The following is a 16,234-nucleotide window of genomic DNA, read 5'->3' as shown; positions in this document are numbered from 1 at the left end:
CGGCGGCTTCAGCGCTAGCGGCGCAGGGGGTGGGCGGCGGCGGCATGAGGCGCGGGGCCAGCGCCCGCGGGAGGGAGGCGCTGCCGGCGGCCCTGCCGTTCCCGCTGGAGCTCCTCGTCTTGCCCTGCCCGCGGGGCCCCGGCCGCTCTCGTCCCGGGCGCCGCCCGGGCCGCCGCTGGTGACCACTCGCCGCGCCGCCGGAGGCTTCACCCGCGCCCTCCCCCAGGACGCTCCCGCGGAGCTCTGGGCTCTTCGCCCCGCTCGCGGAGGCAGCGCTGCGTGCCGGGCGACGGCGAGTCCGGAAGATGGCTTGGGTGCTCAAGATGGACGAGGTGATCGAGTCCGGGCTGGTGCATGACTTCGACGCCAGCCTTTCGGGCATCGGGCAGGAGCTGGGTGCCGGCGCCTACAGCATGAGGTACCTGGAGCTCTGGGCCGGGCGGGCGGTAACTTCTGTCCCCTTGGAAAAGGCCTGCAGGACCCTGTGACTCTGCCAGGCGCAACTGCGGTGATCGGTTCCCCGGCCTACCTGGCTTGGGGTCGGTCCCCTGCCGCGTGGCCGTCGGGGCCCTGGAGCCTCGCAGGCTTCTGCCCATCCCGGTGGCGGGCGTGGGAGGGCGGCCCTGCAACCTTCGGCACGGTAACCGCGCCTGCAGGCTTCATTTTTGCTGTAAAACATGCCCGGCTGTTAGCTTGGCTTGGGTTAGTGGGGGAAGGGGTTTCATTTCCTTGCTAGTGATTTACAAGCCATTTAGAGCTGGAAAACTGTGGGAGATGATAGGACTTATAGTGAGAAAGTACTCTGCAAAGTTTGGTATCAATTTCTACTCTTCTACATTGTAGTCTTTCCTAATTGCAAATTTTAATCACTTGATATTACAGTACTAGTTATATTTGAAAATAGCCACGGGGGGGAAGGCACATCAACTTAGTTAAGGTTTTGTGATAGTCTCAAAGCAAAATTTTTCATTTGGGGAACTACCTTCTTGGGCTCTTTCCTTTTGGAGAAGGCTGTAAGATGCAGTGATTGCGCCACAAACAATAATTTGTTTAGTCTTCACCGCCTGTAGCAGCAACCACTCATTTTGTTTAATTTTGAGGGGTTGAAACAGATCTGGAGTTTTGTCTCTGGCTTTTACCCTGAAGCATACTGTTTTTTTAACTTGTTAGTTTGGCAGGTCTTTATCTTTCTTTCTTAGCTTTCTATTTTGAAATATAGTGTAAATACTACATATTCATCTGATTAAAGTATAAAATTCGATGGTTTGGCAGTTTTCGTTAATGCGAATTGAGATTTTCCAAACATGTTCCTTAAAGTAATAATGCCTGATGCCTTTGAAGTGCTGTCCACCTCCCCAGTGACTGCCGTGCGTCTCCCTGCAGCTCCAGGGGACGACGGGCGCCTAAATGTCCTGAAGAAGCAGCGCTTCTGGGTCAGGTTGGGCCTGGGGGTGGGGGAGCGGCTCGCTGAAGTAATTCGTCTTTTAAATCTTATAAAGAACTCTCAAAAAGGTGCAGGTGTTACTCAGGGTGAGGAAGTGCTTGGAGGAAAACCTTGCACCAGTCCCTAACCCTGATTCGGTCTGTGCTGGTCTCTCTGAACTTGGCACTTCCTCTCCCTGCCGTTGTGCAACTGGAGGGTGCTGTAAGGTGGCTTGTTTTCTGGAACAACTGTTTGAGTTGTGGAGGAAATTGAGCTACTGAAAGTCACAGGGTCAGCCCAGTCGGGATTGCTACAGGCAGTGATTTCCTTGTGAAGAGGTGGGCCTCCGGGGTGTGCTTTACACAGAGACCTGGACCTGCCCTTCAGGAGTGAGCGGGCACCTGACTCAAATGCAGTGCATCTCTTCGGTTGCTTTTCAGTTCTCAGTTATGGCAAAATGGGAGTTTGCTGCTGAGAACTTTGCTTATTGAGAGTTATTTTGAGCTTTTACTTCCCCTTCTCCCCCCAGGAATTGTGTTTATTTTAGTGATTTGACCAACTAATGAACTTTTGTTTATGGTTTATTCTGTGAAAAGGAAATAAAATCTTGATATTAAACCTTGCCTTGACCTTTTTCTTAATGTGCAACATCTTTGTAATTGTTTTTTACAACACTTTCCACGTGGAAACTTTTTCCATTGAAGGCTTTTGGTTACTGGTTATATGGTATGTGTCACTTAATCCAAATTTTCAAATATCTTTGAAAGCAAATACCATTTTATTTTTTTCAGATATTCTTGGTATCAGTTTGCTCCTCAGCATTTGCTCCTCAAAAACTAAGAGGAGCCCATGAGAGTCTTTGCTTCTTTCAGTTTCAAGACCCTTCATTTGAAATTCTTATTTAAGAAATTGCAGAATTGACTTGATGTGGACAAAGTCAGAAGAAGGCTTAAGTTAGGACTTCTAGCAGGGGTGTCCAGCCTTTTGGCGTTTCTGGGCCACACTGGAAGAAGAGTTGTCTTGGGCCACACATTAAATACACAAACACTGAAAACTGATGAGCAAAAAAAAGGTTTTAAGTGAATTTACGTTTTGTGTTGGGCTGCATTCACAGCCATCCTGGGCCACAGGTTGGACACCCAGCGTGCTGGCCTTTGACTGCACTTACAGTCCCCCACCTGGACCTGGAGCTCGGAGGTGGCCAGGGGTCTCAGGAGTGCCCACTGTCTCTTCCTCAGGTTATCAAAAGGGAAGTGAGGCTATAGATGCTTGTCTTTTTCATTTGTTCTCTCAAGGTCAGTAAGTAAACTGGAGGTGCTAAATTTGAAATTATTTGAAAAGTGACTTTTTGATAAAAGTTTACTTTGCAGGCAGCTTTGCATTTTTCTTTCAAAGTGAAGTATGCGTACTGTATTTGCTTTTTGGATGACTTCAAACAAGATGGAGTTTTCAAAAGGCCACTTTTAGAAAATGTTTTTTGGGGTTTTGGGGTAACTAACTTGAAAGAGACACTTTCATAGTCTAACTTGGAAAATGTCTGCATTAAGTTGTAGGTTGATAGTATTGGGATACATTAAGGGTGATTTCTGATACCACCTTTGCTGTTCTTCTCCCCCTCGTTTTGTGCCTTTGTGGTCTGGTGTACTGCAGTACCACGTTTGTATGTGAGGTATGGGCGGCTTCAGATTCTGTATGAAATGAGGCAGGTCATAAAGGGTTTGTCAGATCTTAGTTTTATATATATATTCTAGAAATGGACGAAGAGATCTTAGAAAACCAGTAGACCATTCCTTATGAGCGAGTAGAGCTAAGCTCATAGACGTTACAGAGATTGGTCCGAGAGGCCAGTCGGCAGCATCACCATTCCAAACGGAAGCTGAGTGCCTACACACTAAATGAAGGCCGAAACTCATTGTGAGTTGAAATCTGGGTCATCCACGTTTCGTGAAGTAAGGACCAGGTAAAACTATCAGGGTCTTTGGATTGACTGCTGGTAATTTTCTTTCCATTTTACTGTTCACATGAAATGTATAATCTATAGCAAGTTAATTTTAAGGGTTTAAAAAATAATGCAATTTCTTGCCCTGGCTGGTGTGGCTCAGTGGATTGAGTGCTGGCCTGCGAGCCAAAGGGTTGCCTGTTTGATTCCCCGTCAGGGCACATGCCTGGGTTGTGGCAGGGTCCCAGGTGGGGAGGCTCGTGAGAGGCAACCACATACTTATGTTTGTTTCCCTCTTTCTCCCTCCCTCTGAAAATAAATAAGTAAAATATATTAAAAAAAAATAATGCAACTCATTTTTGATTACACATAAAAACTTTGGTATTAAATCATTACCTTACAAAGGGCATTGGTCTGAGCCCCGTTAAACTACCCTATAGTATAAATCATATTCTGAGAGAGGTCCACCCGTAGTTTACAAATAATTTGCTAAATTGAAACTGCTTTGAGCTGAAAACAACTTAGCTATATTGATCAATAGTTTAAAGTATCAGTTTGTAGACTACTTTTTCAGAGTTTAAATGCTTTCTCTGGATTTAATCTTGGCTCAAGTATAGGAAAGAATTTAATAAGTTACTGATTAAAAAACGTTGATTTCAGATATCGGGTTCACAATGGTTTTTTAAAATTTATTACTTTAAAACAAGTTGGCAAACCTTTTGTGTAAAAAGCCAGATAGCAAATATTTAAGGCTTCACAGGCCAGAGGGTTCTTTGTCACACTCTTTTGTTTGTTTATGGCCCCTTTTAATAGTTCAGATGTGGAAACTATTCTTACATCATGGTTGTACAAAAGCAGGCTGGCTGGATCGGCCCTCTATGTCTACCCCTGCTCCGAAGGGTAGACTCTAACAATGAGATGTGACTGCCTTGGGAATGGGTTTGCTGTGTATTGAAATCTGTTCAAGAAGTAACTTTTATTAAAAGTCCGTATGTTTTTTCCATAAAACAAAAGGCATATTTTTCATTTTCTCCAATAACTTGATTTGGATGTTTTGAGTATGGTGACTATCTGCAGCTATTGACTTCTGGCGGGTAGAGGCCAGGCGTGCTGCTAAACACCTTCCAGTGCATCCACAGCCCCACGGCAAAGAGTTATTTAGCTAAAATGTCAGTGGTACCAGAAACTTCGCAGACTACATCTGACATGTTCGACCAGTCACAGCACCCTGCCCATACACTGCACAAACCTTTTCTTGCATTTCAGTTGCACTTTTACCTTTCTTGAAATGATAAAGCATAATATGCCAGAAACGTTGCTTATCTTCTTCCATCTTCAGTATTAAAGAGTGGCCGCACAAAGATTCACCAGTTTGGATAAGTTTTTAAAAAATGCATGCTGATGTGACAGCCGTCACAATACAGTCTAACAAAATTGTTTTGAATGAAGTTAAAGACAGCTAAGTACTCCTGGAGCCATCTCACAGAAAAAAATAAATGAACTTTTTGGCCAACCCAATATGTAGACTAAGACCTCTCTCAACTAATTGATATACATTCTGTTGTTTACCCATAGATTCTGTGTGCAATTTTAGAAGTTAGAGTGCCCCCAACCCCCGCTAAAAATACCCTTAAACACTGTTTATATCCTTCAGTCAGGGCTGTCTGAAGCTTGGCAGTTTATTGATACGGTCTCATAAACTTACTATGTTTCATTACAGTGGCACCTGTCAGTTTGCCTGGACAGACTTAAACATCCGCTATTGGTGGAAATACCATCTGATTTCTCCTCTTTGTTTGCTTTAGGTTCTGTGACTGAATTTAAAAAGAGCTCTGAAATAATTTCTTTTGCTTGCTTTGGGACATAGCTAATAGATGGATATGAAATTGTTCTGTGTTTAACCTTGGTGGTCTTTTTTTTTTTTTTTTTTTTAAGATTTTATTTATTTTTGAAGAGAGGGGAAGGGCAGGAGAAAGAGGGAGAGAAACATCAATGTGAGAGAGGAACAATTGTCTGCCCAGCTGGGGACCAGCCCACCACCCAGGCAGGTGCCCCGACCAGGAGGAACCCAGTGACCTCCCAGTTTGTGGGAATGATGCCCAACCCACTGTAAGGGCGTCGTCTTTTCTGTTGAAACTTTCTGAGGTTTTTTTGGCGTTTGTGAAATTGTTATCTTGTGATATGAACTATGACAAACGTATGTATGTGTTGGTGGTGAAATTTTTAGCCTAAATTTTTTTTAATTTTAAAATAACTTTAGGGTTTCAAGTTAGTAAGTTGTCTGTAGTCTAGCAAGTTGACATGAACCCTTTACCCAGCTTCTCCCACTTCCATAACCAGAGTACAATTTTGTGTTGCGTAAACTACAAAGTTTGTTTCACAGGTTTTTGTCCGTGGTCCTTTTCCTGATCTGGGTTTCAGTCTTGGATGCCATATTGATGGCGTTTAGTTTCTGCCTCCTCCAGTGGTAGTTCCTTAGTCTGTCCTTCTCCCATGACTTTGCCCATCTCACACAGAGTGGTCGAAGCTGTTGTTTTTAAACATGTAAAAATGTTGGGGCGCAAAGGTAGAACATTCCTGCGAATACTATTTAGCTTTTGAAAGACCTGCTTTAGAAGAAGGACTTTGAGTGGAGGAGGACCACTGCTGGTGTCGTTTTCATGCGTTTGTGGGTCCTGTTTACGTCTCGGTCTCAGATTACTGTGTCTCTGAATAGCATAGTAGGCTGTGTTCTTTTGTCCTTTCATATGAAAGAAATTTGGAGGTTAATTTATTTAAAATAACAATTATAAGCCATTATATATTACCATTTTCTACTTAAATACTGTTTTACTAAAAAAAAAAACTGAGAATGAGAGGAATTATCTTAGGCTTATTGCAAATCTTTTTAATGCCTAGCTTAGAAAAATAAATGGATTCTCTTCTCTGCTATTGGAATACATACATGAAGAAAATCCAGCTTCATATAGAGGTCTGATTGGGAAACAGAAGACTATTTTAATAGCCCTTTTAAGTAATTTTGGAAGTTCTTTGACGAAAAGCAGCACTTAGTGGTGGTTTCTTAAAGTTGCAACTTTGTGTCTGCAGCTATCTCAGTGTGCTCTTCGCACTGTTACATTAGAATCGATTGATGTGTCTTGGACTTTGGGTCTCTTAACCTGCGTAATTTTGAAATACGCATGCATTGTTCGTTAGAAAAGCAGTGGTCTCCTGAGTTACGCAAATCTTCTCACTGTTGGCACTTTTCACTATGCGGTATCCAAAAGTCACATTCCTTAATGTTGCCACCACCATCAGCGAAGGCACATGGTGGAGGGTTAAGGTTCTGTCATTGCCAACAAACGGTATCACAGTTACAGGTGATGGACTCGCTTACTCGTTTTTGAGGAAATTTCTGTCCAACACCCAGGTCCAAGTAATCATAGTTTGTCATTTTTTCTCTCAAGTAAAATGGTAATTCTGTGACAGAAACTGCTAGGTCAGCTGTCGGATCACAGTTGCACGCCACCTTTTCCTCGAGGCAGCCATTCACTTAGGTGTGCATCAGAAATACATTACACCCAGCCAAGGACGAGTGCCTCATGACGTTTCTGTACAACGACTCTTGGCACAGTTGGTGCCACTGCCTTAATTCCTGCCGAGGCACCAGCGGTTTTCACCGCCATTGGTTTGTGCCATGAGGACAAGTGTCAACAAAGGGAAACGGCAAACAATGTATTATTTATTCTGAGTTAAAAACCATGTAAGTAGCCGGCCGTAGTGTCGAAGCTGGGATTCGAAGCTCCAGAGCTGGGGTTTCATCTCCACTTCTTTCCACAACACCCGTTGGCTACCTGCCAGTTAATAACAGAAGTTTCTCTAGGTACGAGAATATGACTGTTCTGGGCAGGGAGAATCCGTTGGCAATGCCGCGTGTGTGTGTATTTATTCTTGTTGTATCTTGCCTTTTTTTCCTCCAGAACCTTGTTGAACTTATTCTAGGTAGTATCATAGGTTTGTTCCTTCCTGTTAATCATTACATTTCACTTTCTTGCCATAGCGTGCTGGCTAGGGCCTCACTGTGAAATTTCCCTTTGTCCTTAAAGTCTTCTGTATTTTCCCTCATTTGGCGCTCGCGCCGTCTTCTGGATAACTTCTTTTTACCTATATTCCAGTATTCTTATTTACTCTTCATTTCTTTCTGAGCTGCTGTTAAATCTGAGTTTCTAATTTTAGCAATTTTATTTTCCAGTTCTAGACGTTTGTAACTTTTTTCAGTCTTGCTGCCCCTTAAAATTTACTGTTTCTTGAAGATTTTTTCAAGCTTGTCTTTTATATATCTTTGAACAAAGCAAGCGTAATTTAAAGTGTGGGTCCAATAATTCTAGCATCTTAAGTCTTTGGGGATATCAGTCCAATCAGAAAAAGGCAGGCCGCTTAGATGTTTCAAGCAGAGACACATTGAGGGAAGTGTGTGATTGCAAAGGTGCCGGAAGGGTTTGGGAGGAGGGCCTGCGACCCCATTGCTTCTGGGCTGCCGACTGCCCGCTGGAGGCGTGGTTGCTGCCGCCCTGAAATTCCTGCTCCTGCAGTCCGTGCGGTTGCCTGCCTCGGCCCTTCCCTGCTCCCCTTTAATTTTCCACCGGTGTTTCCTTTCGGAGCAACCTAACAAGACCCCAGCTGTCAAGAAGTCTCGCATGTGTAATTGTCAGGCCTCTCACTCTGTGTGACAGGCAGGAAAGAGCTGAATCTGGAAAAAAGAGCAGACAGAATCTGGAAAAGGGTATATGGTATCTGTTGGTACTGTCGTTGGTTCTTGTTCCTAGAGTCTTGTCTGACTTTGTGTGCCTGGATATTTTGGGGTACTGGCATTTAAAATTACTTGGAACAGTTTGAAGCCTCGAGGCTTTTCCTTTGCTTGTCAGATTACTGGGAGCTCTACGGTTCAGCCTAGTAGAAATTACGATCTTAAATTCTCTGGAGACCTTGTTTTCTATTTTAGTAATAATTGATAATTAATTTTGCGATAGGTTCATTGATTTCAGTGGTAGTTGAGCTCCTTTGTGCTAGATGCTGGGATCAGTCAGTGAGGAGGAACAAATTTGGGGGGCGTGTGGCTACCGCATTTTGCCACATATAATGCACACATTGTTGCGCGGATTTTTGAGGGGAAAATAAGGATGCGCGTTGTACATAGGTAGTATCTTGAAATACCTCGTACCTGTTCTTGTGTTTTGTGATTACTTGTTACGTGAAATTTCTTGTACCAACATACGTTTAAAAAAATGCTAAAATTCTTTTATAATACAAAAATGTATCTAAATATAAATAAATTAAAAATTGAATTAAAAACTTAAAAGATTTTTTCCTCTGAAAGTTTGGGCCAAAAAGATAGGTACACATTATTCGCGAGAGTGCATTATACATGGCAAAATACGGTGTATACCTGTGGAGGGAACACTGTTTGAAGGTGACCGGAGTTTCGGATAAATGGAGCAAGAAAAGGGAAATTGGGAGTGTGGATGGGAGGGTTGCAATTGTCAAGTTGTCACCTAGGTGACGTTTGAATTCAGTGAGCCAGTAGGACACCAGCAGGAGAGTGGGGCCTGTGCAGAAGGCCCTGAGGAAGGTCTGGAAGGAGGCTGATTTGGCTCCGGCAGAGGGAGAGGAAGAGCAGATTGAGTAGGGCCTTGTGAGGACCCTGGTTAAAAGTGAGCCTTTGGAGAGTTCAAGTTACGAAATTGTCTGGCTTCTGTTGGGAGAGAATCACTCTGGCTGCTGTGTTGATTGGAATGTATTATCTTTCTAATTAAGTAAAAAAATAATCGGGATTTCATTAGTAAATGATCTTTTACATGTTTATTTGTTAAGCTCATTTAAGAGTCATTTAGGCTTTGGCTGGCCGGCTCAGTTGGTTGGAGCGACCTCCCATATACTGAAAGGTCACAGGCTGGCTCCCTGGTTTAGAAGGCAACCCGTCAACGTTTCTCTCTCCCAAGCTCCGCCTCTCCCTCTCTACCCCTCTTGCCCTATCCTTCTGTGCTTCCCTCTACATCTTTCTAAAATCAATAAACATATTCTCTGGCGAGGATTAAAAAGAAAATCATGGCATCCGCCGTGAGCATGGTATATCCTGCGTGGGTCTTCCAGGCTATATCAAAGTGAATGAAATGGTGGTTGCCTGCTAGGACCTGAGACAAATACAATTTTATTTATCACGTGTGAGTTTACTTATAAATAGCTACTCTTAGGAAGTCTTATGGGTTATTTTGATGACACGTATTTAATGATCAACCCAAGCAGTTAGTATTGGTGTCTTAAAATTATTCTCCATGTCACCTTTCAGTATAATTAGCTAATACTTCTGCGTCATAGCTCTCATTCTCACTTTCTTTCTCACAAAGAGGACTTTAAATGCTTACATATATGTGGCATAGGAATATGTATATTTTAATCTTGTGGAGGGCCATTTTTACTGTTATGGTTGTTACTCATAAAGACAGCTGCTGTCTTTGTAAGTCTCCTGAAAAATTTTTATATCTGCCACAAGGTTTTTTATCTGTTCCACTTAAATGGAATCAAAGCCCCTAGGTCACAGTGTTCCGAACTCCAGAGGAGGGCTACAGGCCATCGCTGACTGTGTTCCTCAGTTATGCTGTGTGCTAAGGAGTGTTTTCATAGTTCCTGGGTATAAATAACACAGAAGGAGAATTAGTAGTAATTTAGTTTCTGAATAATCAGTCTAGCACTTTAATAGAAATGAATGCGAGGAGGAGGGAACACAGAGTTTTCCTCCCATTTCATTTATTTCCACATTTTATTTGTAAATTAAATTAACCCCAAATGGGCCAGCCAAATATCTGAGTTAGTCATCAGCTTGCAGAAAGCAGAGGGGAAATAAGCGATTCAAAGAAGCCTTCGATATTGGTGTTAGAGTAGTTACTCATTTGGATATCTTCCTATTTTACTTTTTATGGAGGAACAAGCAGAAAAATTAGCAAACTGTAAATGTACAGCTGCGTGAATTATGTCAGTTACCTCATACATTAATGATGGGAATGGGATGGTGTAGCTACTGTGGAAACCAGCTTGGCACTTGTCAGAAAATTGAACACTTATCCTAGGACCCAGTAATTCTACTCCTAGGTACATACATGCACATCCTCGTATGCCCAAGGGAATTAGACATATGTCTATACAAAAACACATGCAAGCGTTCAGAGGAGCATTATGCATGCTAGCCAAACATTTGAAGCAATCCTAATGTGCACCATTGGATGAATGTGCACCATTGGATGAATGACTGTGGTGTATCCATACAATGGAGTATCATTCAGCCATAAGAAGGAATTAAGTACTGATATCTGCTGTAACATGGGTGGACCTTGAAAACAGACTGAGAAAAAAAGCCAGTTCCAAAAGGCTACATGATTCAGTTTGCACTAAATGTCCAAAATAGGTAAATCCATAGAGACAAAGTAGTAGTGGTTGCCAGGGTTGGGGACATGGCAGGGGAGAAAGGGATGGGGAGTGACTGCCAACAGGTACAAGATTGTGATGAAAATGTTCTGGAAGTAGGGATGGTGACAGCTGCACAACTCTGGGAATATACTAAAACCCACTGAATTTACACTGTAAAAGCATGGATTTTATGATATGTACATTATATCTCAGCCCTGGCTGGTGTGGCTCAGTTGGTTGGAATGCCCTCCCGTAGTTGAAAGGCTGTGGTTCAGTCGAAAGGTTGGGGCACACGCCTAGGTTGCAGGTTGGATCCCTGGTCAGGGCACGTATAGAAGGCAACCAATCAATTGCTTTTTCTCGCATCAACCTTTCTCTCTAAAAAAAAAAAGTAATGAAAAAAATGTCCATGGGTGAGGATTAAAAAAAAAATTATTATAATATCTCAGCTGTTTTGTTTTGTTTTTAGCAAACCAAACATCTTCCCATATTAACAGACTACAGACAGTGCTCCAGAAGACCCCCGCCCCATTCCCCTCACAGTCAATGCCCCATGTTATTCTTGGGAGAAAAAAATAGTAGCTGTTTTTACTGCTGTTTGCTTCTCAGAAGAAGCCATTGTTGTAGATAAAGTGTGAAGCCTTATGCTCTGAGCAGTTGCCAGGCCTAGCAGGAAACTTTTCGTAAAGTCCCATTTGAATCAAATGCTGCTTTGTGGTTCCATGGTGCTAATGTGACCTACCTTTGGCGGCAGTAATAGTTCCTGCCTTTCAAAACAGGTGGCTGTGTACTCTTCACTGGCTTTTTTTTTTTTTTTAATACAAACAGTTTAAAATGTTTAAAGAATTTTTTGAAGTAACTTTTTTAAAAGTACCATCTTTATTGTTAGCCCAGTTTCTTTATCAGTAGCATGGACTTTATTAACTATGAAATGCTCTTATTTTATCTACCTCACCATAGCTGCCCTCCTTCTCCCCACTGCCACACTAGAGATACTGGAGATGTCATTTGGGGAAGCCAGATTAGCATTAGTGGTACTTTTATTTTACATATCATTTCATAGCTTAAATTTGAAAAAAAAAAACTACCCCTAAACGTTTTTAGATGCTTTTGAATATTTTAAACACAAAGCAAGGTCGGTGTCGATTTATTTATTTGTTGGTTTATTTTTTTTTTTGCTTTTCAGTGATGTCTTGGCATTGCCCATTTTCAAGCAGGAAGATTCCAGCCTTCCATTGGATGACGAAACCAAAAACCCGCCCTTTCAGTATGTGATGTGCGCGGCAACATCGCCCGCAGTAAAACTGCACGACGAAACGCTCACGTACCTGAACCAAGGTTGGTGTGGCCGTCTCACGGGTTGACGCTAGAATCACAAGAATCCTAAACGGAAGTTTGGGCATCCCAGCCTTGGTTACTGGCGGTAATAGTGAGTTAGATTTTTTCCTTCCGTTTTATAAATTCAGTTCATAAAAGTTGTAGGAATTTTACTACGAGCCAACAAAGTTTCAGTTTGTGGAAACTGATTTGCATAAAGAGGGTCCGTGGAACAAGATTATTGCAGGGTTTTTCAGACAAAATCCAAAGGAGAAGCAAGTAGGAAAGGCTGTCAGTTATTTTTAAGAAAATGCTTTCAGTGTGGAACTTGAGAATGAATCAGAGTCCACCTAGCGAGGACGTGGGTCTCAGGCCTGAGGCAGGTTTGTGCTGGAAGTAGATATAAGCTGTACCAGGATAGAGTCTGCGGCTAAAATAATCGTGTCAAATTTTGTCTGCCCGTATGTCGTGTATGCTTTATGAGGATGTTATATTTTAGTGATAGAAAACTGAGAGTGGGCAGGATGGAACATAAAGACGGGGCGGGGGTGTAGAATTTACCACTGGGAAGTGTAAGGGGGTTTTTCTCAGGTGCTCTTAGCAGTCTGGGCACAGGCCGGTATAACTTACAGTGTAAACAAAAGTACTTTGTTATGCAGGAATTAATGTTGAAAACTGTTGAAATCTTGTTTTTTTCAAAAATGAATATTTTGTTATAAAAATAGTACATGCTCATTGTAGAAAAATTGGGAGATGTGTCAAGGGGTAAAGCTGGAAATTGACTGCAGTTGCATTCCACCAAGATAATTAACACTTAGGTATGTTTCCTTGTGTGTGTATCTGTTTTGTTTCCAAAAATTGAAATTAAATCTGTTAACAATATATTGCAATTATTTAAAAAAAATTTAAGTATATTTTATTGATTATGGTATTACAGTTGTCTGATATCTCTCCCTTTGTCCCCCTCCACACAGCACCCCTACTCTCTCAGGCACTCCCCCCACCATTGCTCACATCCATGGGTCACATATATAAGTTCTTCGGCTACTCCATTTCCTATACTGTACTTTACATCTTCTTGGCTATTCTGAAACTACCTAGTTGTGTTATCCCCTCACCTCTTCACCCATTCCCCCATACCCCTCCTCCCACCTGGCAATCATCAAAATGCTCTCTGTATCCATGATTCTGTCTCTGTTCTTCTTGTTTGCTTAGTTTGTTTTTTAGATTCAATTGTTGATAGATAGGTGTTTTTGCCATTTTATTGTGTATAGTTTTGATCTTCTTAAATAAGTCCCTTTAATGTTTCATATAATAATGGTTTGGTGATGATGAACTCCCTTGGTTTTTTTCGTGTCTGGGAAGCTCTTTATCTGCCCTTTGATTCTAAATGATAGTGTTGCTGGGGAGAGCAGTCTTGGCTGTAGGTCTCTGCTTGTCAGAACTTTGAATATGTCTTGCCAATCCCTTCTTGCCTGCAAAGTTTCTTTTGAGAAATCAAGAGAGTCTTATGAGAACTCCCTTGCAGGAAACTTAACTTCTTTTTTCTTGCTGCTTTTAAGATTCTCTCTTTATCTTTAACCATTGGCATTTTAATTATGAAGTGTCTTGGACTGGGCCTCTTTGCATCCATCTTGTTTGGGACTCTCTGTGCTTCCTGAATTTGCACGTCTGTTTCCTTCACCACATTAGAGGAGTTTTCTTTCACTGTTTTTCTGAACAGATTTCTAATTTCTTGCTCTTTCTCCTGGCACCCCTATGATGCAAATGTTGGACCTCTTGAAGTTATCTTGGAGGCTGCTTGTATTACCCTCATTTTTTTGGATTCTTTTTTTCTTCATAATATTCTGATTGGGTTTTGTTGTTGTTGTTGTTCTTTTTTTTTTTTTTTTTTTTTGCTTACTTATGTTCCAAATCATTGATTTGATTCTCAGCTTCATCCACTCTGCTATTCTTTCCCTGTAAATTGTTCTTTATTTCAGTTAGTGTATCCTTCGTTTCTGACTGGATCTATTTTATGCTGTTGAGGTCCTCACTGAGTTCCTTGAGCATCCTTATAACCAGTGTTTTGAACTCTGCATCTAGTAGATTGCTTATTTCAGTTAGCGATCTCCATTGCAGTTAGCTCTTTTTCTGGAGTTTTATCTGTTCCTTCATTTGGGCCATGTTTCTTTGTCTCCTCGTTTTGGCAGCCTCCCTGTGTTTGTTTCTGTGTATTAGGTAGCGCTGCTTTGACTCCGTGTATTGGTAGTGTGGCCTAATGTAGTAGGTGTCCTATAGGATCCAGTGGAACATCATACCCTAATACCCAAGCTGGATACTTGAGGTGTGCCCTTTGTGTGGGCTGAGTACACCCTCCTCTTGTAGCTGAGCCCTGGTTGCTGTTGACAGATCAATGGGAGGGATTTACCCAGGCCAGTCAGCTGCAGGGACTGGCTGTGACCACTGACCACCAACCTCAGCCCTCTTTGGAGGATCAGCTGTGCAGGGCAGGATGGTGGTGCTCTGACATGGTGTAGCTCTCCACTGGGTGTGCTGGCTCTGGGGTTTCCCAGATGGTGCAGGACAAGGTCAGCCCCCACCTGTGTTTTGCCAGGGACCACTCTGCCTGAGCCGTAAAACCATCTGAGATGGCTGCTACTTGTGCTGGGCTTGGAGATTGCCAGGTGAAGCCAAGCTTTGAATCTAGGCTGGCTGCTGCTGGTGCCGGGCTTAGAGCTCACTGAGGCCAGCTGGAGCTTATTTGAGAGGATCTAGGAAGTTGTGAAGCATGAGACAAGACCAGCCATTTATATGGAAAAGCATCTTAGGTGGAAAAGTAACTTGGGTGGAGGTGGAGTCTCTGAGGATTTCCAATGTTAGCAGATTTAAACAGTGTTAGCCAGGTTGATGGAATCTCAGATATGGGACCAGCTTGCCAGCTCTGTGGGGTGAGGGTTCAGAAAAGGGACAATGGCATCTGCTCACCTCAATGCCAGACACTTGAGTTTGTCCCATATGCCACTCGTGTCTTTCTAGCCACTATCCTGGTGCTGCAGCTCAGAGACAGTGAGTCTGAGTAGCTGAGTCCCTGTGTGGGTTCTTTATGAGGAACTGCTCAGGGCTCTAGCAATTTCTTCCACTGATTCAATCCCCACTTGTTTTATTTTTTTATTTTTATATTTATATTTTTTATTTTTTTATTGTTACTCAGTTACAATTGTCTGCATTTTCTCCCACTTGGTTTTGAAGCCAGAAGTTGTGGGGACTTACCTTCCTAGAACCCTGGGCTGGGCGTGCTGGGCCTCCTCACTCCTGAGATAGCCCTCCCGAATTTTTATGCACCACTTGTGAGCATCAGCTCATTCCGCTGATCTTGCCCTGCCTACCAGACTGGATGGATGTAGTTTCTTTAATTCAGTAGTTGTCACACTTCCATTCAACTCGATTTCTGATGGTTCTAAGTGATGGTTCTGTATTTTAGTTGTAATTTTGATGTGGTTGTGCACAGAGATGAGCCAAGTCTGCCTATGCTGCCTTCTTGTCTGGAGTCCCAGCTTATAAAAATACATTATGATTATTTATCTGTCGGTAAATAGAATCTTTAATTCCTTGAACTGTTAGAAAGAGCTACAGGTTTTAGACTGTTTACTGTACTTGTGATTAACATTCAGAAATGTGAAAGAATAACTTACTTCTAACTTTTCATTTTCGTATATATGTGTAGACTCTATGGGGTTCTACCTCAGGTAATTGTATCTCGAGCACCCGTGGCCATACCCTAACTTTGTTTTAAAGGTTGATTTAGTATAACGTTGTGTTAGTATTTGCTTGTGTAGACAATCAGTTATTTGATACTTAAGTTTCATTTTTGAAAGAACTTTAAGTGTTTGTATGGTAATCTGTTTTAGACCAAAAAAAATGTCAGAAGAAACAATGTAGGGGCGAGTATATTCACTGTAGCTTTCTGTCTGCTGATAAGGAAGTAACCTGAAATTCTCCTATTTCAGGAACGGATCACGTGCACACCAGGGGATGAAGGTGCGCGCGTACATACACACACCCGCCTAAAGGGACATTCTGGATGTGTCTGTCCATTGGCTTGGGGAAAATATCCATAGTTTATCACTGTTATT

General features: G+C 42.4%; 1 protein-coding gene across 3 annotated transcripts in view; it reads left to right on the top strand.

Moving 5' to 3' along the window:
- The window catches only part of UBP1 (upstream binding protein 1), a gene marked incomplete at its 5' end in the record, with an annotated part of 57,046 nt that continues 40,812 nt past the window's right edge, over nt 1-16,234 (top strand). For all 3 annotated transcript variants that reach the window (XM_024566251.3, XM_024566249.3, XM_045199648.2), the window contains 2 exon segments: nt 1-418; nt 11,989-12,140. In XM_024566251.3, coding sequence (XP_024422019.1) covers nt 306-418; nt 11,989-12,140 — 265 coding nt within the window.

Source organism: Desmodus rotundus, chromosome 8, assembly GCF_022682495.2.
Source record: "Desmodus rotundus isolate HL8 chromosome 8, HLdesRot8A.1, whole genome shotgun sequence".
In the NCBI taxonomy this organism is placed as follows: Eukaryota; Metazoa; Chordata; class Mammalia; order Chiroptera; family Phyllostomidae; genus Desmodus; species Desmodus rotundus.
Note: the sequence above shows the minus strand (reverse complement) of the source record. Positions and strands in the feature narration are given on the sequence as shown.